This window comes from Cuculus canorus, chromosome 8 (assembly GCF_017976375.1).
Source record: "Cuculus canorus isolate bCucCan1 chromosome 8, bCucCan1.pri, whole genome shotgun sequence".
Taxonomy (NCBI): domain Eukaryota; kingdom Metazoa; phylum Chordata; class Aves; order Cuculiformes; family Cuculidae; genus Cuculus; species Cuculus canorus.
In genome coordinates this window covers 32669295-32693177 of record NC_071408.1, presented here as the reverse complement: position 1 = coordinate 32693177, position 23883 = coordinate 32669295, and the positions used below count along the sequence as shown (strand labels likewise).

Here is a 23883-nt window from a genome sequence, read left to right as displayed (position 1 = left end):
GTGCATTACACTTGCATCTGTTCACAATAAGTTTATTTTATGTGAAGAAAAGCTTTGCCATTAATGAAAAATTCCAGTAGAAAACAGTACCTCCTGCTTTCAATCTAGATTACTCAAAAGTAGAAGCTTGTATTAGTGAAAACTTCAGTAGAAACAAATCTGTAGGAAACATGTCCTTGGCACATGAAGTAAAAGCTTTAAACACATTAAGTTTGAATAGAGTATTTACCAAGCAACCACACTGGCAGAAAAGCCAGTTTGTAATGGCTGGTATTTGTCCCTCAAGACAATAAACATGGAAGACACTGAAACCTGCTTACATAACGTTAATTGTATATAAATATGGTGTCGCCATAATTGACAGTCTTTATTCAGGCCAGCTATTTAGTTTAGCAGTTCTAAATAAGTGATAGGCACTTTGCCTTTCTGATTTCCCCTTTCACCCATCAGCCAGTCTGAGTCCATGCCAGGGATACTGTACACCGTGATCACCTGAAAAAAACAGAAACACATTACTGTAATCTTTCCTTGCCTGGAAAAACATTACAATCTGCCTTCATGTGATTTCCAAGGTCTTAGAATTGAGATTAACCAAGCATTTAATACAAGCATCACAGAATCATAGCATAGTTTGGGATGGAAGGGATCTTAAAGCCCATCCAGTTCCAACCCCCTGCCACGGGCAGGGACACCTCCCACTGGATCAGGCTGCGCAAGACCCATCCAACCTGGCCTGGAACCCCTCCAGGGATGGGGCAGCCACAGCTTCTCTGGGCAACCTGGGCCAGGGCCTCCCCACTCTCACTGTGAAGAATTTCTTCCCAAATACAACCACTTGTTTCGATGGTGGTGGTTGTGCTGTGGTGGTGGTGTCCTTTTTCAGTTCAGCTGCTCAGAGGGTCTGTACAGAGCCACTCTAGGATTCAGTGATCTCATCTGGCTGGTCACAAGCAATCTAGTTTTACTTTTAAATGATAAAGATACATAGAAATCTCTTACCTCATCCGCAAGTAGCGATAATTCACTGCTGTTTGCAGCATCGTAATCATAGAGAACTCGAGCTTTCCTGCTGCCGCTGGACGACTTCAGCTCACTGATGCCTGAAGTGACTACTGAATTGCTTACGGAAGGCAACGAAGGAGAGGCTGAGGCCAAGACCGAGGGAGCAGAAATGCTCTGCACAGGAGTTGAGGAAGACTGATTATTGTTAGAGAGGAAAGTAGATGGAAAGCTGTGGGAGAAAACAAAAAACAAAAGCCGTTTGAGTGAATTGGTCCTACCCGAGTGATACGTGCCTCCGTGCCTAAATTAACAGTCTTGCTTTTATCAACTACAGAATCAACGCCAGCTGACCGCAGCGGCAGAATAACTTAACGCAGCCTGTATTTTAATCAGCAATTCTTTTGACAACTCAGCCAGTAAAAGTCGCCTTCAGCTCCTCCTGCTCGTTCCTCTCAGGAGGAGGGGCTGGGTGAGCTCAGACTGTTTAGCCTGGAAAAGAGAAGACTGAGAGAGGATCTCCTCAACGTTGATCAGTATCTACAGACCAAGAGTCAGGACGGTGAGGCTGGACTTCTCAGTGGTGCCCAGCAACAGGACAAAGGGCAAGTGGCAAGTCCGGAAAATGACAGGACTCGAGAACACTGTTTTTACTTCCTTGTTATGAAAAACAGAGATACTTTATAGACAGTATTTAGAATAGACACTCCAGGAAACTTCTAAGTACAAACAATCCTGCAGTGCACACGCTCACCTAACTACAGGGCCTGGTGTAGCCTGAAGAAAGGCTGCTTTGTGAAGAAGAACTAGGATAGAAGTCCTAGAATACAAAAGGGATGCGGCAGGCTGGAGGGGGCCCGCAGGAGGAGAGATGATCACAGGACTGGGAAACCTCCCATACAAAGTAAGGCTGGGAGAGCTGGGTTGGTTCAGCCTTGAGAGGGGAAGGCTTAGGAGAGCTTTTATTCCCATGTACCAGTACATAAAGGGTGTCTGTCCAGAGGATGGAGAATCCCTTCTTACAAGGAGTCACATGGAAAAGACAATGGGGAGTGGGGATCAGTTTCTCCTGGGGAGATTCCGATTGGATTCCACAAGAAAATTGTTCACCAATTGGAAAAAACATTGGAATAATCTCCCCAGAGAAGTGGTGGATTCCTCTACATTGGACACTTTCAAGGCTCAGCTTGACAGCGTGCTGGGCCATCTCATTTAAACCACAGATTACCTAGAAGGTTGGACCAAGTAATCTTTGAGGCCCCTGCCAACCTGACATTCCGTTCTGTGTGATTCTGAACAGGGAAACTTTATGAAAAGCAAGCGTGCAGATGTCACCACTCATCGTACAAAAAAGAATTACGAGCACAAACTCACATCACACAGTTTCGGGGCAAACTCTCCTTCCCCTGCAAGTGCTCTGGATCAGTGGTTATAGATATGGGGAAGCACATTTCTCCCTCGGTACAATATCTATGGTAGGAACTCACTTAGCAGTGGAGAACACAAACTGAAAACCAGGTAGTGCCTGGCAGCAAGTTAAGAGGTAACAGGAATTCACGAGCACTACAGGACCTTCTCCCACACCGCGTAACAGTTTTGTTGCATGAAACAGGATACTTGAATAAGTAAATCTACAAATCCTTTTCTTTTGGGCCATTAAAGGAGGTTACCATGAGCTCCCCTTCCTCAGTTACATCATCTCACTAAATCAGCCCTCAAAACGCATTAGTGCTCTGCGTAGGCTTAGGGAATTATATATTAATTACCTAAGAACAGATATCTTTCCTTCTAGTCCTGCGTATTCACCACTGTTATATCAGCGTAAGTTTTCCTACTGTTCATTAGAACTTAGAAAAAACTTAAATTTCTCAAGTAGTTACAGCATTACTACCTTCCAAGTTGTTTCTGGAGATCCAACATATATTGGTAACATTGTGCATAATAGGTCATCTGAGCTTCCACAAAATCATTCAGACAGCGAAGATGATGTGCCTGTAACACAAAGAAGTCATGGTTTTAGTCTTTAAAAGTGCTACACTGCATGGGAAAGACTGGACTCCTCACCAAGTGCAATACTGACACGTAGGAACTTATGCCACATGGGCATCACACCTGGATTTATCAAGTGGCTGGGATAAAATGTCACAAAAAATAACATTTGAGCACAAGTAATATGTACAAACATCATGCCATTTACCTACATTGTTTTCAGAAGACAATACATATTTGAGCATGTTTTTGTGGTTTCAACATTCAGCTGATCTGATGGATGGGAAGCTGAGTTTAAAGGATAAAAATGAAAGCTCCTGCATTCTCACGGTTAACAGGAGACTAAAGGTAAGTTCGGTGGATACTAAATAGAACCCCACAGTTTGACACTTCACAGACTGAAGTGAAACCTCGTCACCTGAAGATCCCAAGGCACTTACGGCAGTTATTTTATGGAGTACCCTCAGTGACATTCCCCCGCTGGGTACTCACATGCGTGCTGCTGATCCCCTCCAGCAGGAGCCTGGTAATCTCTGCCTGACGGTCGAATTCGCTCTGAGTGATTCGTACTTCCTGCTCGGACTAAAAGAAAAGATGCACATTAGGTATTTGTACACAGCGCTCTGTTACACCTTGCAACTGCAAAAGTTCCATGTATTCAGCGCTCATAATGCATTAATCATAACGTCGGGTGTTTTCTTTGCAGACCTTTGCTAGGCACAGGGTAATTGCCCTTTGCGCTCGGTGATGCTGAGGCCCTGCGTGCACAGCCACCAGACACCTACCTAAACACAGAATCAGTTAGGTTGGAAAAGACCCTTAAGATCAAGGCCAACCCTAACCAAACACTGCTAAGTTCACCACCAAACTACGTCCCTGAGCACCACATCTACACGGTTTTTGAGCCCCTCCAGGGATGGAGACTCCACCACTTCCCTGGGCAGCCTCTGCCAAAGCTTGACTGCTCTTTCAGTAAAGATGGTTTTTACACCTCCCCTGGTGCAACTTGAGGCCATTTCCAGACTAACCTCAATGTGCTGAACGCATGCTGAAGCCTTTGCTCTCTCCATTTGACCACAGCGCACACATCGGGTGACTACCAAGTGTTTAGCATTGGTACCTACACCATGTGTTTCATTCATAGTGCAGTATTTAGCATCATCTGACTCCACATTTCAGAAGGGAACTTAAACTGAAGAAAGGTTGCCATTGATGCTATTGATCTTTTGTTCTAACTCAAAACCTACTGTGATGGATCTAGAAATTATCGGACAGCCAGAAATCCTTGCTGGGAAGCTTCTCAGATTTAAATTGAAAATATCTGTGAATCAATTCCTCCAACTTTCAAACACAGAAGGACAGGTTGCCTTCAGAAATCTGGATGGATTTCTGTTCCTTCAGCAGAATGCGTATTGTAGTTTCTTCTTAGTCTCTGCTTTTTATATATTTAATTAAAAAAAGGAACCTTAGATTATGTGATTTATCACAAGATTTAATGCTTTTAGTCTCCTTTATGCTAGTTAAGGACTTCGTATTATTTATTTTTCTCTCCAAGACACAATCTGCTAGCTTTCACTACTCTTAAGGCTACTTATTATCACCTCTGAAATGCCAATATTTCTCTTCATCTTTGTCTTACATCTTTGTCTTACAGCACTGTTCCCCAAGCTGTACCAAGTACTTCAGCAGGCAGGTTTTCTGCTTCTGCAGTGTTACTTAACAAGTAAAATAATTCTCTAGCTGGGTTAAAAGTTGATCTAACCCTCCTTTACAGCTCAATCTCCAAACTCCTACTTCCCTCTAGACTCTCACCTTACACTCTACACATACACTCGTTTGCATCGTGACTCTCAAAATTTTGGAAGGGAAGAAGCCATTTATTTCTCTCAAAACCCCCAAAATTTCACCCAAAGCTCTACATCCCAGCTTCTAAAGCACCTCCCACAGCTGCCCATCTAGTGCCCCTTTAAAAACCATACTCCAAAGCCCTTGCTCTCCAGCTACCCTTCATTTTCATTTCCCATCCTCTACCAAAAGCCCCTAAGAAGTCTCCTCTTAACTGGCAGCACAGCTTCTCACAGCCTGTTCCCAACACAGCTTTGCCTGAGCCCCAGGACAGCCCTGCCCATGGCATCAGAGCAGCTATTGCATAACACTCCATAACTCCATGGAATTTGTCCCTGTGCAACGGGGGGCACAACAAGAGAAGGCTGCAGTCCCATCCTAAGGCTAATGCTCTGTTTACAAACCAGACTTCAGCCCAGGTGACCACCTCCTAAGTTCTGTTGCTTAAGGGAAGTACAGCTTTCACTCCAGTATTTAGTTACTGTTCCCTGTCCTGGGTACAAGCTGAAGATCAGGACAGTTTAGATTCCTAGATCCCAACCTTTCTGAAAATTTTCATGTTAGGCTGTCCTTGAGAAGTCATTTTCAGCAGGAATTCATACCAGTAAGCTTTGAGAAACAAGTCATGTAGTACTGTTTTTCTACTCTATCTTGTCCCATGACAATCACATGGGACAAAGGGACCGTCAGCTAGAACCAGCTTCCTATAAAACACACCCCAGGCACCGGCACTGTTTCCCCACTGGAGTCTGAAAGGCTCTAGAGGGAACCAGTGCATTCTGATGTAATGCATTAGGCTGCCAGCACCGGACTGAAATCAGTAACACGCAACATCCCTTCTTACATTAAACTAGCGCAAGTCAGGGTTTCAGGATTAGGCAATTTCTGAATTGTTTACTTACTTTTGTCACTTCCTCAGCCCATATCTAGCCAGCATTAAGAGTAAAGAGAAGAAAAAAAAACACACAAACTTAAGAGATTCGTTGTGCTTTAAACAAGGATGCAAACACATTTTGGCTTTTAACCGCTTTCCTGCCCTCAGAACTTCCCAAGGACTTGTGGAGTAGGTTCCCCAAAGCCCTTCATATACAATGAAACTACAGCGAGGATGGAGAGCACTGCATCTGGGAAATGAATGAGATACTGAAGAGTGTGGGGCTTCTATGATACAAGAATCTATTTAGAAGAAGCATTACAACCTAAGACATAACTACTACAAACATGACATGAATCGGACAAACTAAATTGCATTATGGAGGAAAGTCATCTCAATGTATTAAAATATTGGAGAACTATTGTCCTCCTAACACCACATTAAGTAAAGACTGAACCAGACAAGTGAATGATTTCTCTTGCTAATTCCATTACTGGCTTCCCATTTCATGAGCATTTTGAGAGTGAAACTAAATCCAATTAAAAACGCTACAAAGGTATCTGAAAGCGAGTGTTAAAGTAGGAGCAAGCAGTACAGCAAACTCACTGAACTGCAAGGAATTTACTTCTGAAGTTAATTACTTCTGCTTCTTGCTCCAATACTCTCTTGCAATGCAGTTCTCCTCTAACGTTCATTTTCACAGTTGTAATAAGATGACACAATCAGGACTTTGGTAGCAAGGTCTGTGCATAAAGGCTGCAGAACCAAATTATGACAAACAAGTTGTCCTCTTTTATCTGACTATGATTGAGAAACTTGGAACAAGAATTGAGAGCAGACCTGCTATGCTGTGCAGATCCAAGACACAAACTGGCCAAGCCAAACAGAACAGTTTATGTCGTACATAATTAATTAACTCCTTTCTTTTCCATGTCACAATCATGCTGCTAAAACTAGTTGCAATGACGAGTTCTTGCAACAAGTTTAGGCCATAGAATCATGGAATGGTTTGGGTCAGAAAGGACCTCAAAGCCCATCCAGTCCCACCCCCTGCCATGGGCAGGGACACCTCCCACTGGATCAGGGGCTCCAAGCCCCATCCAACCTGGCCTGGAACCCCTCCAGGGATGGGGCAGCCACCACTGCTCTGGGCAACCTGGGCCAGGGCCTCCCCACCCTCATTTGAAGAATTTCTTCCTAATGTCTAATTTAAATCTTCCCCCTTCCAATTTACAGCCATTCTCCCTCATCCTATTACTACAGACCCTTGTAAAAAGTCCCTCCCATATACTGTATTCTAAGTTAAGCCATTAATTTATGTGAAATTATTCAGTTTCTGAATTCCATATACTGTATTCTAAGTTAAGCCATTAATTTATGTGAAATTATTCAGTTTCAGTTAATTGTAAGATATTGTGTTAAGGAAACGAGTATTTTCTACACATTCCTGGCTATTGCACATAATTCACTCCTCCTCATATGAAATAAAATAGGAGAATGAAATAACTCCTTTCCCTCTAATAAGTGAAATTAATTTCAGGAGTGATAATAAAATCAACTGCTTTGCATCCTAAGTTTCATAAAGTCACAGAAATTGGGGTATAATACTGTTTATTTCAGATTATCAGAAATAATCCAATAAAAACAATACCTAATGCTGTACTGACATCAGGGCATTTAGTGCACTCTACCAATCCAGTTTGGAATGCAAAATATCTCAACAAGACAAAAGGAGCTGGATAGCAAGAGGAAACATTTGAGAGGAAAAGTAATGAACACAGGAGGCCAACAAACCTTTAGCCATTTTACATGCAGCAAGTTGAGCACGTAAGAGACATTTACCATAATGTTATTCTCTTCAGGCTGAGAGGTGTTTAGTTGCTTAAGTGCACAGATAAAAGACAAAAGCAAGTTACAATGCTGTGAATATAGCAGAGAAACAGATTATTGGCACAAAGCACTGCAAGTGGAAGCTAAGCAAGACTGCAAACCAAATACAGATAAATAAAACTGTTTAGATCACGATTTCAAATACTGATCTTAGCTACTACTAACTGTACCCTAAGCATGGAGGATGTAATTTCATCTAGTATTAAGTATTTTTATAATGAGGAAAAAAATAGTCAAACATAGATGCAATTTATCACTGTATCCTGTCAAAGAAAGCAGCGAAATAGAAGTTTGATCATAACTCAACAAACTCTGCTAATCCATCAGTTTAGCACTGTTTGTCAGGTGTCGTCCTTCATGCATGAGACAGAAGATGAGCTCCTTGCATCACACCTATACCCAGATGAGCCTCATTTCTATACTGCAGAGGATAAAGCAGAGATTCAATTTTTTCACTTCTCTGGGAATTCTGCACTCCAATAAGTCTTAAAAATGCACATTGCTATTCGAATGCAATTAAAATTGAAGTACTGGCAATGTAGAGAAGCAAGAGGCCTAGAGTTTCATGCTTTACCAGCACTAAATTATTTGTGAATAAACCTGTGGATTACTTGCTACATGAATATTTAAGACTGGTCAAGTAGCAGCAGCAACAATCGGCAATAATTTTGCCCAAGCACCAAGCTCTGGGTGATCACACTGGTGATGGAACCAAACCCGAAGTACAAAGCCGTTCTTTTAATACTAAGCTCAAGAGGAACAATTTCCTTATGGCATTTTTATTGCTTTAGAAAGCAAGATCCATACTTGCTATCACACCACAAACTCCACTACAAGCTGTCTAAACCCTGCACTGCTCTCCATCGTTAGTCTTACAAATTAAGAAAGCTTGATGAGCAGAAAAGTCATTTTTTTGCATCAAATTTACATAATATAAGGGGAAACACATGCATGGACTTAAGAAATAAAGACAATTTAAACACATAGGGACAGTGTTCATGACATGGAGGACTGAAACACAGAAGCAAAACTGTCAGGTACAGATGATGATGATATTTTAGAAGGATCACCGTCTCAAAAGAGCGAAGTGCTTCATCTACAAAGCTCAGCCTCCAAGATGATGCTTCTGAGATACTTCAGGACAGCAATCCATTCAGAAAAGCAAAATCTGACAGTCCCTTCTACCTCTTCAGCAAATACATTGTCCCCATGTATTTAAATTGCTGATATTCCTTCGGCACCTGTGTGCATGACTCCTACTGCATTAACCTGTAATGAGAAGGACCACTTCACTACCCATTAGCGGCTGTGCTTTAAGGAACGCAGTCAAAAGACAGCTATGAAAATACAATAAGCACACCCTGCTGAAATTGCACGCATTCAATTATGCATTCCTTCACTGACAGGCATTTTAAGAGGTTTAAAAGCAAAAGCTTTTTAGTTTATAGTAATTCTAGTGTCCTCGAACAAGCATTTACTGAGAGAATAAGAGTGGTTAAGCAATGTGAGTTTCAGCGTCTCACCCTGTTTGGCTATGCAAAGTAGTAAATGATATAGAAAGAGTAAGCTACCAACATTTTTGATAGAAGTTACGTCAAGACAGGCTCATCTGATGGAGGCAATTATAAACAGCTTCCAGACTTGACCTGTGAATGACTTGTATTTACAATCTTCTTGGCAAGTCATTTTTGGCCATAAAGGCTCATCTAGAATGGAGCAAGGAGAGATTATTTACTAGGGTCAACTTAGTTAAATATTCCATTGAGCTGAAAAATAGATCAGCAATTCAGTTTTGTTTCCTTGTGTTTCACTGAGCTGTTTCTTACAAATTAGCTAGAAAAAGTGACAGTAAGAAGCCAGGACTAGAAACATAAAGCAGTCGAGGTTATAAATGTGTATCAGAGTTTGAAAGTTATGGACAAATTAAAACAGATTTTACTTACCGCAGCTCGAGCTTCTGCAACTTTTGCCTTCTTCAATCTGGTTTTCGCTGCGTCCAAATCTAGCCTTTTGTTTTGTAATAGTTTACGTTCTTTCTGAAAGCGAGTTAGGTGAGTTCGTGAGAATACGTACACATACTCAAAAGCAAATAAAAAAAGGCAGACTCAAAAAAAAGTCTACTTGGAAGTGTTTTTAATGAACATACAAAAGAGTCTTCAATTGAGCAGAGAGGCAGAATTGGATCCTAATTATTCTCACACGTTTTATACCCAATATACATGCTTTTAACTGAACAATAGCTACAAAAAGCAAGTTTCAACAATTATTTTGATTTTACCTAGTCCAAAGGAAGGAAAATACACCAAAGGAACAAATTCTTCCTGACTTTTTCTACATGACTTTCAGGAAAGCAAAAATGCACCATTATCTACCACTACATTTTGAAGATTTACAGTTACTATTGTTGTGTAATGCTGAAGAATGCACAATCCAACTTACAGTAATAGTCTTGTAATCTCCTTCAATGAAGTTTCTTAGGGGAGTGAGAAAGTTTATAGCTGAAGTTTGAATTAGTTCTCTGTCTGCTGTTCCAATTCGCTTTTGTGTTTCTCCGCATTTAATGAGTGCGTTTCCTGCAAAGGAAAATGTTAGTTTCATAGTGATTCAAGTAGGCGGTTAACAAAACAAGTTTCTACAGGCAGGAAAGTTTACACCAGCAGTCTGAAAGATAATCCAATGCCATCACACGGGCGCTCAAAAGAAATCCAATTCAGCTAAAAACCCCAACAAGAAACCATCACCCACACACAAAAAAAACACAAACACCAAAAAATACTCAGCTACCCCAAACAAACCAATCCTGCCACCAAACCAAATAATTTTTATTAATAACACTCACGCATCAAGGCAAGATTTCAATAAGAACAGATAGGGCACGGAAGAAGTGGCACCAACTATGACACCTATTTCAGAACTGGGTATGGAACCTCCTTACTTTAACCCAACAACCTCCCCTTATACCACATTTTTGTTTAAGTCAGCAATAGTTGGTAGCAAGGGAAAGAAGTTCTATTAACTACTGTGAAATAATGTGCTTTTCCACCCCCATCAACTCCAGCTTTTAAATACTCTCTTGTAAATTAACTGACCAGTGCTGTGAAATTCAGTTGCGATTTTGAAATCGGTGTATCAAGAATATAGTTGTTATTACTATGCTTCTGCAGACCAGCAGGGCTGAGTTAGAAAAGACACTACGTTTTCAGAGCGCTAAAACATTTTGTGCCATCATATGAAAGCTCACAGCGTATCTATCTTTATCCTAACAGTTTATGTTACTTGCCTGAATTGCAAATATTCTGCAAGTTAAGGGACAGCCTGCCCCCAAGTTCAGCTCTATTTGGTGTGAGAAAGCAAGGCTTCAGCCTGATGATCAGAAGGAAGGTCACAGACAGCGTAAAACCATGTGGAACCAAGAGGAACAAAGCCTGCCATTATTGATTTCCGATCTATAAGTCTTCCATAAAACATTTACTTTTTTTTTCTTAAGTGTCCTTTCTTTCTTTGAAAAGGAACCCCATTATTTCCAGATATAAAGAACTCATTCTTTTCAGAACAGAAGTTTTCCCTCCCACTGCAAGTTTGAAGAAAGCAACTAAAGAGAACTAACGATCAGGCTATATTATATATACAGACACCTGTACATTCTAATTGGTTAAGTTAAAGTGACAGCTAAATCTGTTACTGAGCTGCAGAGAACACTAGACTGGATAATTAATTCCAGTGTAAAAACATCAGTGAGACCCCCAGCCCTCCTGCCATACATATTTAAATTTGCTGGAGAAGGAAGAAAATTCAGATTATGCTCTAAACTCTCATCTTGAGCAAAATATATGCTGAGAAAAGCAGGAACACTGCTAAGTTAGAGAATTCTTACTAAAAAAGTGAATTTCAAATAACATTTTCACTCCACACCACAAATAAAATGCATAAATTACATCAGGTGTGCAAATGCGTTCCTTTAATGAGGAAACTAAACTCCAGAATTATTTATTCTGGTAAGAAAGTTGCCCGTCCACAGAGATGGTGACCATCCCAACAGCAGCTTCTAATTCTCGATTTGGATAGAAACCTCATCACTGATCTACTGCTCAACATTACACAAAAGTCACCTCAAACTGATAAAGAGGTGATTGAACTGTTTTGTCTAGGGGAAGACAAGATCTATCATTTTATATTAAGAAAAACTAGACCTGTGCATTCCTCGCCATACACACCTCATTTCTGCAACACAGGACATTTTCTGCCTCTACTTACCATAGGCTGTTCCTGGGCCAAACTCGTTCCCAGCATCGATCATATACTGGCCTAGTAACTCTGGGTTATTCATGCGACTTGGTGCTTTGCGGTCCAGCTTCTCATAGACAAACTCTTCTATTCTGGCATCTAAAAAGATGTTTATTTGAAGTAATTACCATCATTCAAAATACAAGCTAAAAATAGAAAAATTTTGTCCAGAACGCTTCACTATGTGAGCATAACAGAACACTTCTTAGCAAAACCAAACAGGCTTTCCCCCGTCCTATAAAAACTGTTCACTAGCTAGGGTACAAATTGAGTTCAACAACTACTGGGAGTTCCCTATTAAGGGAATTTAGTGGCCCCAGACATTAAAATCTCTTTCCCACTCCCTCCATCTTTAACATGCTCTGAAAGAAACCATTCCAGACAGTAGAAAATGTTTCCTTTCGTATTCCCATCTTCCCTTGGTTTCAGCAGCAGAAGTTTCCAAATAAGACCTGCTATGACTATACGGTCATTAATATCCATTGTAATATTGAGCCACAGTTTGCTGCTTCAGTGAAAAAACCTCACAGACATAATCAGGGACACTGTTAATTACAACAGCAAAATCCTCAGCTAAAATACCCTATTTCTCTGACGAGTTCTTTTGACTTTGTAGCCAGCTCGCTTTATTTCTGTGGTCAGTATGAACTAATTCTTGCCTGCAACAGTACAACCACAAAGCTGCTCCCTAATGAACACACCCGCCGCTTTTATGCAACCAAGAATAATACTCTTAATTAGAGCACTTTCATTAGCACTGCATCAGGTAACTATTCTTTTATGAAGGTCACCAATATCAGCCTGGTACCAGCACATTTCCTGGCACCAAGCCTGAACCAAAAGTGAACAAAATTCATTAGGTTTTCTTTACTCAACCCATAGTATTTTTTTTTTACTAAATGACAAAAGAAATAAGAAGTGTCTAAAATTATTGGACTATTGCTTGGATCTGACCTAAAAAAAAAATTTTAAATGTGACTGAAAGTTGTTTTCTCTCCCCTGGAGAGGGTTCCTCCATCAACAGCGACCGAAAGTAGCTCTCTTAGAGCATGCACTAGCCCTTCCCAAGGCTGCCAAACAGCTGAGTTACGTTCACAGGCGCAGACTGCTGCTTAACACTTGAGTATTTTTAGCCATCAGAAAACTGACTGCTCAGCACAACTGAGACACTTCCATAGACCATCCTCATACCGAGTCATCCGTGTGCACTTCTACCAGCCTGCAGTTAGCGAGTCATTATTCCACAATTACCAGTTTTGCAAATATTGCAAATACTGAATTAAATGAAGAAGACAACTATTTCCTCTGGCCTAGCCAAAAGCAGAGATTTGAGCTGGAGTTGTTCTCAAAGCAATACTGCATCCTGCACACAGGATTAGTTGGTTTGGGTTTCACATTTGTTTTTTAAATACTGCTTTTATGCAACTAAAGGATGCAACAGGCTTCCAAAATAATACTTTAAAGATCGGTATTATAAAGAATTTATCCGATGGCATTAGACAAGTGCTGTCAGTGTGTGATTTACTCGTACTAATAAATCCTAACTCAGTATGTCACTGCCAGGGCAATATTTATGTTTTCAGTGGAGAGGTATTAGCAGTATTGCAATTTTATCATTTGAGTGAGCCTAAAGACCAGGTCTTGACTTGCAATCTAGATCTATAGACTAAACAAACTCCTATATTTGCCCCCTCTAGTCCCACTGCCACAAATGGCTCAGATAACTGTCAGATACAAATCTGAAAATTACATCCTTCTCAGAGCAGCAATTTCAGAAACAGAACAGAAAAGTACATTTCTTCTACCTGTTTTTTCTGTTATTGTTACAGTACAAGATTCACCACTGATGAAAGCGTATTTGAAACGTTATTACATTGCCTAAGTACGGTGTATAAAATGCTGGCAAATGATAAAGACTCGACATCTGGTGAAAATCATTCTTCGGTAAAGGAATTGTTAAGGGCAGACATTTTGGATCACCTTGCCTACTTCAGCTGAACTGTACTGTGCAGACAGTTTACAGTAATATGAAATAGCACTGAAATTTCTTCAGCCACTGCATCTACCCCATGAAGAATTTCAGAGCTCATACACCTATCTAAGATTTGTGGAATTAAGAGTGGGAAATTCAATTAAACGGGAAACAATTTACAAACCAGTCAACCCGAAACTGAACAGTGTATGGAGCCAATGCTATAGGCTAAAGAATTCTGGCTAAAGCTTTTCCTGTTTGAAGGGTTAAGGAAATACCAACAATTGGAACACTGTCTCCGATTCCGAGTAGCTCTTTCAAATGTGCTTCCCTGACTCCAGCCTTCAAATTCTAAACCTGCCATATTTAGTCCTACCACATGCAATACCTCTTGCAGTAAACATTCACATTGGCAAATCTATTAATTCAGAAGTGACAAACAAAAACCTGAAGAGCTTCTTACTTGGATTTGGCTGCAATAATACTTCTGTCTGCTTCATGATTTTTTCTGTCCACAATTTAGTGCATTCTGCTTTGCTGAGAAGGTTTTCTAGGTGAGCATCCAGTTCAGTCTTCTCTGCTTGACCAAGTTTTTCTTCTGTGAACTACAAGTCAGTCAAACAGGTTGAAAACACAGTTAGTACATAGAAACAATTTCCTAGGACAAGTTTAAGACAGTAACTACTCACTCCTATTAGTTGCAGATCATGTTTTCAGAGATAATACCATTATCCATCAATAAAAATCTGAGGATGAATTTGAAGGTTAAGTTAAACAAGCACCCTTACCATCAGGAAAAAAAAAAGGGGGTGGAAGGGTGTTAATCAGACCAAGATGACAAAGGTAATTTACAACACTGCAAAGAAATCCAGTGCTCTGCTTTGAACTAATAGTTCTCACTCAAAGCATTTTGTCCAGTTTTACATACTGCACTTCGAAACATGAGCCAAAAAGAAGAGTCCAACAATTAAAAGATTGAAGTAATCTTGTCTATTTTGTAAGTAAGTTTATCCCTTCTCCCACAGAAAAGCCTGAAGACACAACAGGCTCTCATTGCAGCCACCTTTCATGTGTTTTAAAATAACGTCCTGTACATAGCAAAGAGGACAAAAAATAGTGAGTTTAAACAGTAACATGAAGATTTAAGTTAGAATTGGACATTAGAGGAAGCTTTGAAAAACAAGGATTAAAAGCTAAAAAAAAAAAAAACTTCTCTGGGAAGCTGTAGAATATATTTGAGGGTAGGGGGCGATTTGCTTCTTAGAACAGGACAAATTCATGTTTGCCAAACTGCTTGGACAAAACTGATCCCGTTATGCCTTACAGGAACAGTAAGATGACCTCTGCTGTTCTCCTCCAAGCTGTGTTTTCAGTGATAATGAAAGCCAGCGTAACTCCATTCAGCTAAATCAATCCAGCAGACAATTCATTCCACTCAATATTAAATTCATGCCAACTCTCATTAATCCACAAGCAGTCTGCATTCAGTCCCCGTTCTCTGGGAGAGGGGGAAGCCACACGTTTCACATCAGGGAACCACGCAAAACCGGAACTGAGGGCTTTGCCAGCCTCTCTCCAGAGCGGTAGTTCCTCATGACGACGATGATCTCATCGCTGTTCAAAGCCAGGCGTTTTGTGAAGAACCTGGCTTACGATCAAATCCCTAACAAGCTTTCCAATTAAGAACATAATAGGGCTGGAAGCATTTTGACTGTCAAACTTCATTCTTAACAGGTCCTTTGGTGGGACATTTAAACAATGGCTATAAGAAACAAGAATACAATACAAGCAAATTGCATTGCCCAAGTTTGGCTTAATTTCCGTCACACGTACAATAAAACCAACATGCAAACCAGCACGCACATCTAAAGCCTAGATAAATGCTGCGACATTTGCAGTCCTAGACAACGGCAAACTGCCTCTGTGAGAAAAGTGCAGTTGTAATATAGGGAAGAATGAGCTTATTTATTGATGTATTATTACTATTGCTTAAAAGGCTCCTTAAAAATATGTCAGGTACCGTAAGCTGGTCTCAAAAACTTCATACAGATTTATTATAATATAATATAAATTATTTCCATATTTTTATAAATATACAAATATGTTTTACTAATTACAGAGAAGATTATTTATATATTAAACGGGCTTTCCTATTAATGTTTCCATAAATCTTCTCAGCTGTGTGCAGATTGCTTCGTGAGGATCATAACGTTATATTTTACATATGCACTTCAAAGAAAAACTTAATTTTGGTGATACTGAGCAGTGTGGTAAACAGCAATATGACAGAAGTTTGGTTTCCAGCATCAATGCTGCCGCTCTGATTTCCCATTTTGGTTACCCCAAAACCTAATTTTGAACCACTCTTTCTGGTTTATTTCCTTTTTCAGACATTACACCATCCCTTAAGGATAAGTACAAAAAATGGAAGGTGGTGTGGATCAAGAACTTTTTCTCTAGCTTCTTCCAAGATAGATCAACACTAATGATCTTCTACTTCAGTGAGAGCTCTGAAAGTTTTGTTCTTATTAAAGCTTAAAACATGCAATACAGAGATACTAAATCTAAGTACTTGCTTGAACAAATTGTATCAGTAAGCAATCTAATCCATCCATCTATCTTTATTAATTCAAATATACAGACAACCTGCCTGAATTGACGGTTGGAGTAGATGAACTTAGAGGTCCTTTCCAACCTTAATGATTCTCTAATGTGACCAGCTTATGCAGAAGGGAATTGTACTAGTTTGTAAACAACTGGGTGATTACAGCCCCATCAACACTGCAAGTCTCCACTGCACAACTACTAGAAGCAGAAAGTACATTACTATACATAGTCATGAACAATAAAGTGTTTCTGCTATCAAAGAGTAAAAGCGCAGCTCATTCCCAATCGCCACACAGGCAGTGTGTCTACTACAGAGTCTGGCAAGAGAAAGGAATCACATTCCCATTACTTCACTCCATGACATTATTTCTTTCACCTCAAATACCACAAATAACCATTTGCTACCTTGTTCCACGAACTGCAAGCACTGCAAGGCTGACTGCGAACGACTCCTTCAAGCACTTTCTGCCTGCTAGAAGGAAGGGAAGGCTTTGGATGATGCTGGATTTTTCTGTAGATGACTAACCAGAATATGACAGTCTGAACAGAGAATAATCTCATCCACAGAAGAACAGGTTTCCTGGAACGTGACTATCAGGTGGGCGTGGGTAAAACAGCCCCAATCCTCCTGTATCAGAAAAGTCTGATAAACCTGTGAAACACTGACAAGGTGTTCGTTATCTTGTAAACTGAAATAGATACCCTAAGCGTTTTTCCTACATTTCATGCTGCTGAATAGGGTTTGATGGGTTTTTTGTGTTTTTTTTGTTTCTAATATCCGAAAGCAAACAGTGTCAGGTCATACCATGTCATCCAGTGGTGCCTGAACGTAGGAGTTTCAGTCAATATACAGAACTGTGGCTTTTACTGGAGGACACAAAACCTACACCCAGATCATATAAAAAATATCCACACAATTATTACCTCTTAATATCTCCAGGCCTTACAGAGTAAATAATAAAAAAAAAAACAAACACAGGAAGCAACAGTAGCATAGAGAAGAGGAGTGACTCAGATTATACAAATATATCAGAGATTCACTCCTCCCCCTCAACAGCTTCATTAAACTTCTCGTTTTAAGGAAAGTGGCAGGTAGTACTCCCACATTTCAGCTGAATTTTAGGTTAGATTAAGCAGGTAACTAATACAGCTATTCAGATGCAAACCAAACAGGTAGAGCATGATGGAGTAATCCACAGTTCACCCCACCTTTAAACCATGAGACTGCAAAAACTTAGATCAGACGCAATGCAATAAGCTGATTTAAATGTAAAAAGTCAAGATAAAAGAAATGAAATCACAAGGTCCCATCACAGAATCTTACAATGAAGGGTGCACTGCCCTTTCCTTTTATCCGTGTCCAGCAAGAAGAGGGAAAGGGGTGGAGGCTGGAAAGGAAGAGACAGTCTGGGAAACACGTAGAGCTGGAATAACCCGGGAGGTGGGGGGGGGGAGGGGGTGCGAGGAAACTACACGGAAAGACCTCCATCACAAAGAGAGGCCACAACGACGGCTTTAAGTTCATTTAAATTCGAACAACAATGTTTTCTAAGGAGTTTGCATTTTCAGAGCTCTGCTGCGCTGCCAATCATTGGTTCTGCTTGAATATCGAGATTTAGGGAAATACGTCAGACTGATTGGACCAGATAACAACCTTCACCACGTTCCAAACCTGGCTGTGACCCAGCGAGAATCCGAAGGGGATTACTGTGCCCTGCATGGACGTCCAACTCCCGACAGGAAATCTGTTCAGGTTTGATTATATAAAGAAAGGGGATTATGGCTCAAGACACGCTAAGGAACAAAAGCCAATTACAGTGGCCTTCAAGTGAAGACAGGGAAAAACTGATTCAAAACAATGGACTATCAAACAAGCTTAAAAATGATACTAACAGCAGATACTTTCACATGTCACACCGCAGCTCGAATCATCAGGCAGCAGGACACATTTTAGCAGTCAGTAACAACACACTACACAGGGACACACCTCTGTCCTTTCCAAGCTGGAAGCCTTACAGCTGGCTCCACTCGTCCCTCCCATCCCAGGAGCCCTCTCCTCTCTCTGCCCGCCCTGACCCTGAGGCCAGCCGGGACAAGGCCAGCGGAGAAGAAATCCGTGTCCTGCCAAGTCCAGGGCTCACAGGCAAAGGAGCTGACTTGAGAAGGAGGCGGCACCTTCCAGAGAGACAGCACTGCTTGGCCAGGCTGGAGCTGAACCTACTCAGTACTGGAAGCCCCATGTCCCCGTCACACTGATACAAAGAGTAGTTAATATTACAAAAACGAGAATATTTTTATTTAAGCCTAAGTAAAGTTGATCGAAATAACTGTACTTTTTGAAAGTTAGACAGAACATCACTCTGATATCATGGTCTTTTACAGCATGTTTTCTCAAATACTGTTTTTCCAGACATTGTTACATCTTGTGTTCAGCATGATCTGTGCTGAACAGATGTGTATTTTTCCATAAACACATCTGTTTGCAGTGTTTCCCTACCTCAAATGCAAGGTCAGGCAGGGAGCTGAAGCCAGCTCCAAATCAGCAGATTTGACCATTGTGAGGTTCGTAATCACACTATATCAGTCCTTGGAAAGCAACAGAATATGCATAAATTTCTGTGAAAATTTATACACACGTTACCTAAGTGGGAAATCTACTCTATCCCCAGCTCTTGTCTCACTGCATAGGATTGATGGAAATCATTTCCTCATGTTGCCCAACCCTGGTAAAGGATGCTTCCTTTCTAAAGCTCCAAAACAAATCTTAGAGAGTTCATCTGTCAGTATCACTGTGGCACGGAGAGCCCTGCATCAACTCTTTCCCCGCTCCCACAGTGCCAGGAAAACCACAGAATAAAATCTTAGAACTGTTTGGTTGGAAAAGACCTTTGAGATCGTTAAGTCCCACCTGTCCACTACTAAACCAGATCCCTGACCACCTCATCTACTTGTCTTTTAAATCCCTCCAGGGATGGAGACTCCACCACCTCCCTAGGCAGCCGTTCCAGTGTCTGACAACCCTTTCAGTGAAGAAATTTTTCGTCATACCCTATCTACTTGGTGCAACTATCCAATCTAAACCCTGGTGCAACTTGAGACCATTTCCTCTCATCCTATCGCCTGTCACTTGGGAGAAGAGACCAACACCCACCTCAACAGAACCTCCTTTCCTTTCAGGGAATTTTAGACAATGATTAGATCTCCCGTCAGCCTTCTCTTCTGCAGGCTGAACAGCCCCAGTTCCCTCCATAACCTCCATGGTAGAGGGCTTGGAACTAGATGATCTTTAAGGTCCCTTCCAACCCAGACTGTTCCATGTTTCTCCAGCCCCTTCCCCAGCTCCGTTCCCTTCTCTGGACGCTCTCCAGCCCTTCAATATCCTTCTTGTCGTGAAGGACCCAGAACTGAACGCAGGATTTGACGTGCGGCCCCACCAATGAGGCAGAATCCCCTCTCTCAGAATCCCGGGAGCCTCTCACGGGCCCGGGCCCGCTCCCTCAGCCCCGGGAGCCTCTCACGGGCCCGGGCCCGCTGCCTCGGCCCCGGGAGCCTCTCACGGGCCCGACTCCCCCCACCCCGCGGCCTCGCCCCTCTCCCCGTGGCGGCCGTACCTGCACGGCGCGGCTGAGGAAGGTGCCCGCGTCCGCCGCCAGTTTCTTCACGTTGAAGTCCATGATGTTCATCGTGGGCGGAGGCGCTGACTCAGCCCGCGCTCCCCCGGCGGCCGCGGCGGCCGCTCCGGCCGGGCCCTGAGGGAGGGGAAGGGGCGGGGCCAGGCCAGGCCCGGGGCGTGGCCAGACCCAGCGCCTCCGCTGATTGGGCGCCGCCGTGACGGACTAGGAGGAGGAGGCGTGGCCAACCCTGGGGCCGCAGCTGATTGGGCGCTGCCCACAGATGGAAAGGGGAAGGGGGCGTGGCCAGTCCCGATGCGGCAGCTGATTGGGCACCGCCCACAGAGCCCGGATGGACACGGGCAAGGGGGCGGGGAGAGTCCCTGAGCAGCAGCTGATTGGGCACCACCCACAAATGGAATGGTGCAGGGGGCGGGGCCAAGTGGAGCACTGCAGCGGATTGGGCGGGGCGGTGACGTCACCACGCAGCCCCGCCCCGGAGTGCCCGGGGGCCGTGTGCTACAGTGACACAGAGCTGCGCTCTTTGCTCCCCGCCAGGGATTGAGGCCCCACCTCTGCCCTTCTAATGATTCACCACCATAAAGAAATCTTTTTTAGTATAGAATCATGGAACAGTTTGGGTTGGGAGGGACCTCAAAGCCCATCCAGTCCCACCCCCTGCCCTGGTCAGGGACACCTCCCACTGGATCGGGGGCTCCAAGCCCCATCCAACCTGGCCTGGAACCCCTCCAGGGATGGGGCAGCCACCGCTGCTCTGGGCACCCTGGGCCAGGGCCTCCCCACCCTCACAGCAAAACATTTCTTCCTCAGGTTTCATCTCATTCTCCCCTCTTTCACCTTAAAACCGTTCCCCCTCATCCTCTCCCTGCACTTCCTGATAAAGAGCTCCTCCCCAGCTTTCCTGGAGCCCCTTTTATCCCATCTAAACCTCCCCTGGTGCAACTTGAAGCCATTTCCTCTCATTCTGTCGCTTGTTACTTGGGAGAAAAGACCAGCACCAACCTCACCACAACCTCCCTTCAAGGAGCCACAGAGAGCTGAGGTTTCCCCTCAGCCTCCTTTTCTCCTTTTAATAAACCATGCCAGGTCCCTCAGCCTCTCCCAGAACCCCTGTTCTCCAGCCCCTTCCCCAGCTCTGTTCCCTTCTCTGGACACGCTCCAGCCCTGCAATCATCTTCTTGCAGTGAGGGACCCAAAACTGAACTGAGGATTCGAGGTGTGGCCTCACCAGCACCGAGTCCAGGGGAACAATCCGTTCCCTACGTCTGCCGATCACAACATTATCGAGTGCCCCTGTGATCAGAGCAGGATGAACCATGGGGACCCTGCTAGCACCCTCACTGCTAGCTCTGAGAGGAAGAGTTCCCTCATCCCCAGTGTTTTGTAAGTCAAATCTTGTCTTCATGGAACATATATTTTGGCTAGACCATGGAAATGTAAGCTGGGAAAGAATTTTGACGAGTCATTCAGAAAAAGGCTATTTATTTAAAACCATAGAATCATAGGAGCTCAAAGATCATTGAGTCCAACCATAAATAAAGAGCTTGTTTAGATAAATGTACCCTGAGACACAGCGATAAAATAGCAGCAAAGCATTACAAAAGGGAGTATATGAAAATACCTTGAGTATAGTGATGTAAATAATGCCAGCAATCAGGGCAATTATAAGAATAAAATAGTCTCTAATTTTAATAGTTTCCATTGTTTTAACAACTCTCATCATGATTTTTGAATGCCCACAAAGACAAGAAAGGACCTTTGACTCTGGCTAGCAGTTAGAACATCAATTCACAGTGTGGCATCACTGGCAACAAACTAATATTCCCAGCTTGAAAATGATCCTGCTTATTCAGTTGAGTAATTTACTTCATAGTCCAAATAATAAGCAATGTTTGGCTAAATTTGATAAAGTCAGAGGAAATCCTAGGGCATTGCAACAAGAAGTGAATTCCAAAGAAAGGAAATAACAGTAACAATCAACGCAGTCTTGTTTACATGCTGGTTAGATTCCCGGAATTAAAACAAAACCCAGGCTGTGTAAAGTTCCAGTTGTACCTTTAGTACTGATAAGGAGAGGGCCTGAAAGCTATTGTGTGTGTTTGGTTTGCTTGAATACGTTTACCTTTTTCAGCTTTTATTGTCTCATTTATACAGGGGAGTGTTTCTATATAAAAAACTGCATGGCAAATTAGTTTCCGTTTCTTAAAATGAGTTTTGCTGGGTATAAAGGTCTCATGAGCTTCTTGTGAAATGCTCAGCACTACGTGATCATATAATAACTCATTGCTCTTTCTTGTGACATCAATGTAGGACATGTATGCCATCCAGAGGGACCTTGACACGCTTGAAAGGTGGGCCTGTGCGAACCTAATGATGTTCAACACGGCTGAGTGCACAGGGGTGGGGGGCATAGTGAAACCCCCATAATCTAAGAGGAAATGGTTAGCGACCTGCTACACTACTGAGACACACACAAGTCTATCAGGCTGAATGACACCCACCCAAGAGTTCTGAGGGAGCTGGCAGAAGTGCTCACCAAGCCACTTTCCATCATTTATCAGCAGTCCTGGCTAGCTGGGGAGGTTCTAGTTGGCTGGAGATTAGCAAAGAAAGGCCAGAAGGAGGATCCAGGGAACTAGAGGCCTGTCAGCCTGACCTCAGTGCCAGGGAAGGTCATGGAGCCGATCAGCTTGAATGCCATCCTGTGGCATTCACGGGACAACCAGGTGATCACGCCCATTCAGCATGGGTTTAGGAAAATCAGGTCGTGCTTGACTAACCTGATCTCATTCTATGACAAGGTGACCTGCTTAGTGGATGAGGGAAAGGCTGTGGATGTTGTCTATCTAGAACTTAGTGAGGCGTTTGACACTTTCCCACAGCATTATCCTGGGAGAAACTGGCTGCTCAAGGCTTGGGCAAGTGTACTGTTTGATGGATGAAAAACTGCCTGGATGATTGGGCTTAGAAAGTTGTGGTGAGTGGAGTCCAATGTAGTTGATGGTCAGTCGCACGTGGTATTCCTCAGGACCCAGTGATGGGGCTGGAAAGTTCAATAACTTTACCAGTGATCTGGAAGAAAGGATCAAGTGCTCCCTCAGTAAGTTTGCAGACAACACAAAGTTGTGCAGGAGTGTTGATTTGCTGGAGGGAAGGAAGGCTCTGCAGAGGGATCTGGACAGGCTGGATTGATGGGTCAAGGCCAACGGGATGGGGTTCAACATGGCTCAGTATCAGATCCTGCGCCTGGGCCACAACAACCCCATGCAGCAGTGCTACAGGCTTAAGGACGAATTGCTGGAAAGCTGCCCAGCAGAAAAGGACCAGGGGGTGTTGGTCAACAGATGGCTGAATGTGAGCCAGCAGCCGCCCAGGTGGCCAAGAAGGCCAACAGGATCCTGGTGTGGATCAGCCATGGTGTGGCCAGCAGGAGCAGGGAAGGGACTTGGCATTGGTGACGCCACATCTGAGCCCCTCACTACATGAAAGACATTGAGGGGCTGAAGTGTGTCCAAAGAAGGGCAACAGACCTGGTCAAGGGTCTGAAGCACGTGGTTTATGAGGTGCGGCCAAGGGAAGTGGGATTGTTTAGTCTGGAGGAGGCTGAGGGGAGGACTTATCACTCTCCACAACTTCCTCAAAGGAGGTTGTGGTGTGGTGGGTGTTGGTCTCTTCTCCCAAGTAAAAAGTGATAGGATGAGAGGAAATGGCCTCAAGGTGCACCAGGGGAGGTTTAGGTTGGATATCAAGAAAAATTTCTTCACCAAAAGAGTGGTGAAGAAATCCCTGCT

At 42.9% G+C, this 23883-nt stretch overlaps 1 protein-coding gene across 3 annotated transcripts; it reads right to left on the bottom strand.

The window, feature by feature from the left end:
• Window positions 1-55: 55 nt before the first annotated feature.
• SH3GLB1 (SH3 domain containing GRB2 like, endophilin B1) lies at window positions 56-20230 on the bottom strand. 3 transcript variants are annotated; one of them, XM_054072442.1, is made up of 11 exons: window positions 20072-20230; window positions 14317-14458; window positions 11852-11980; window positions 10037-10170; window positions 9541-9633; window positions 7502-7588; window positions 5736-5759; window positions 3481-3570; window positions 2891-2991; window positions 1000-1231; window positions 56-492 (listed from the first exon to the last, which is right to left on the bottom strand). In XM_054072442.1, the coding sequence occupies exons 1-11, from the start codon at window positions 20141-20143 to the stop codon at window positions 385-387; spliced, it is 1212 nt and encodes a 403-aa protein (XP_053928417.1). In that variant the 5' UTR covers window positions 20144-20230; the 3' UTR covers window positions 56-384. The 3 variants fall into 3 exon arrangements, with proteins under 3 accessions (XP_053928417.1, XP_053928418.1, XP_053928419.1); XM_054072443.1 differs by having other exon boundaries at window positions 7550-7588; XM_054072444.1 differs by lacking the exons at window positions 5736-5759; window positions 7502-7588 and having other exon boundaries at window positions 107-492.
• Window positions 20231-23883: the final 3653 nt, after the last annotated feature.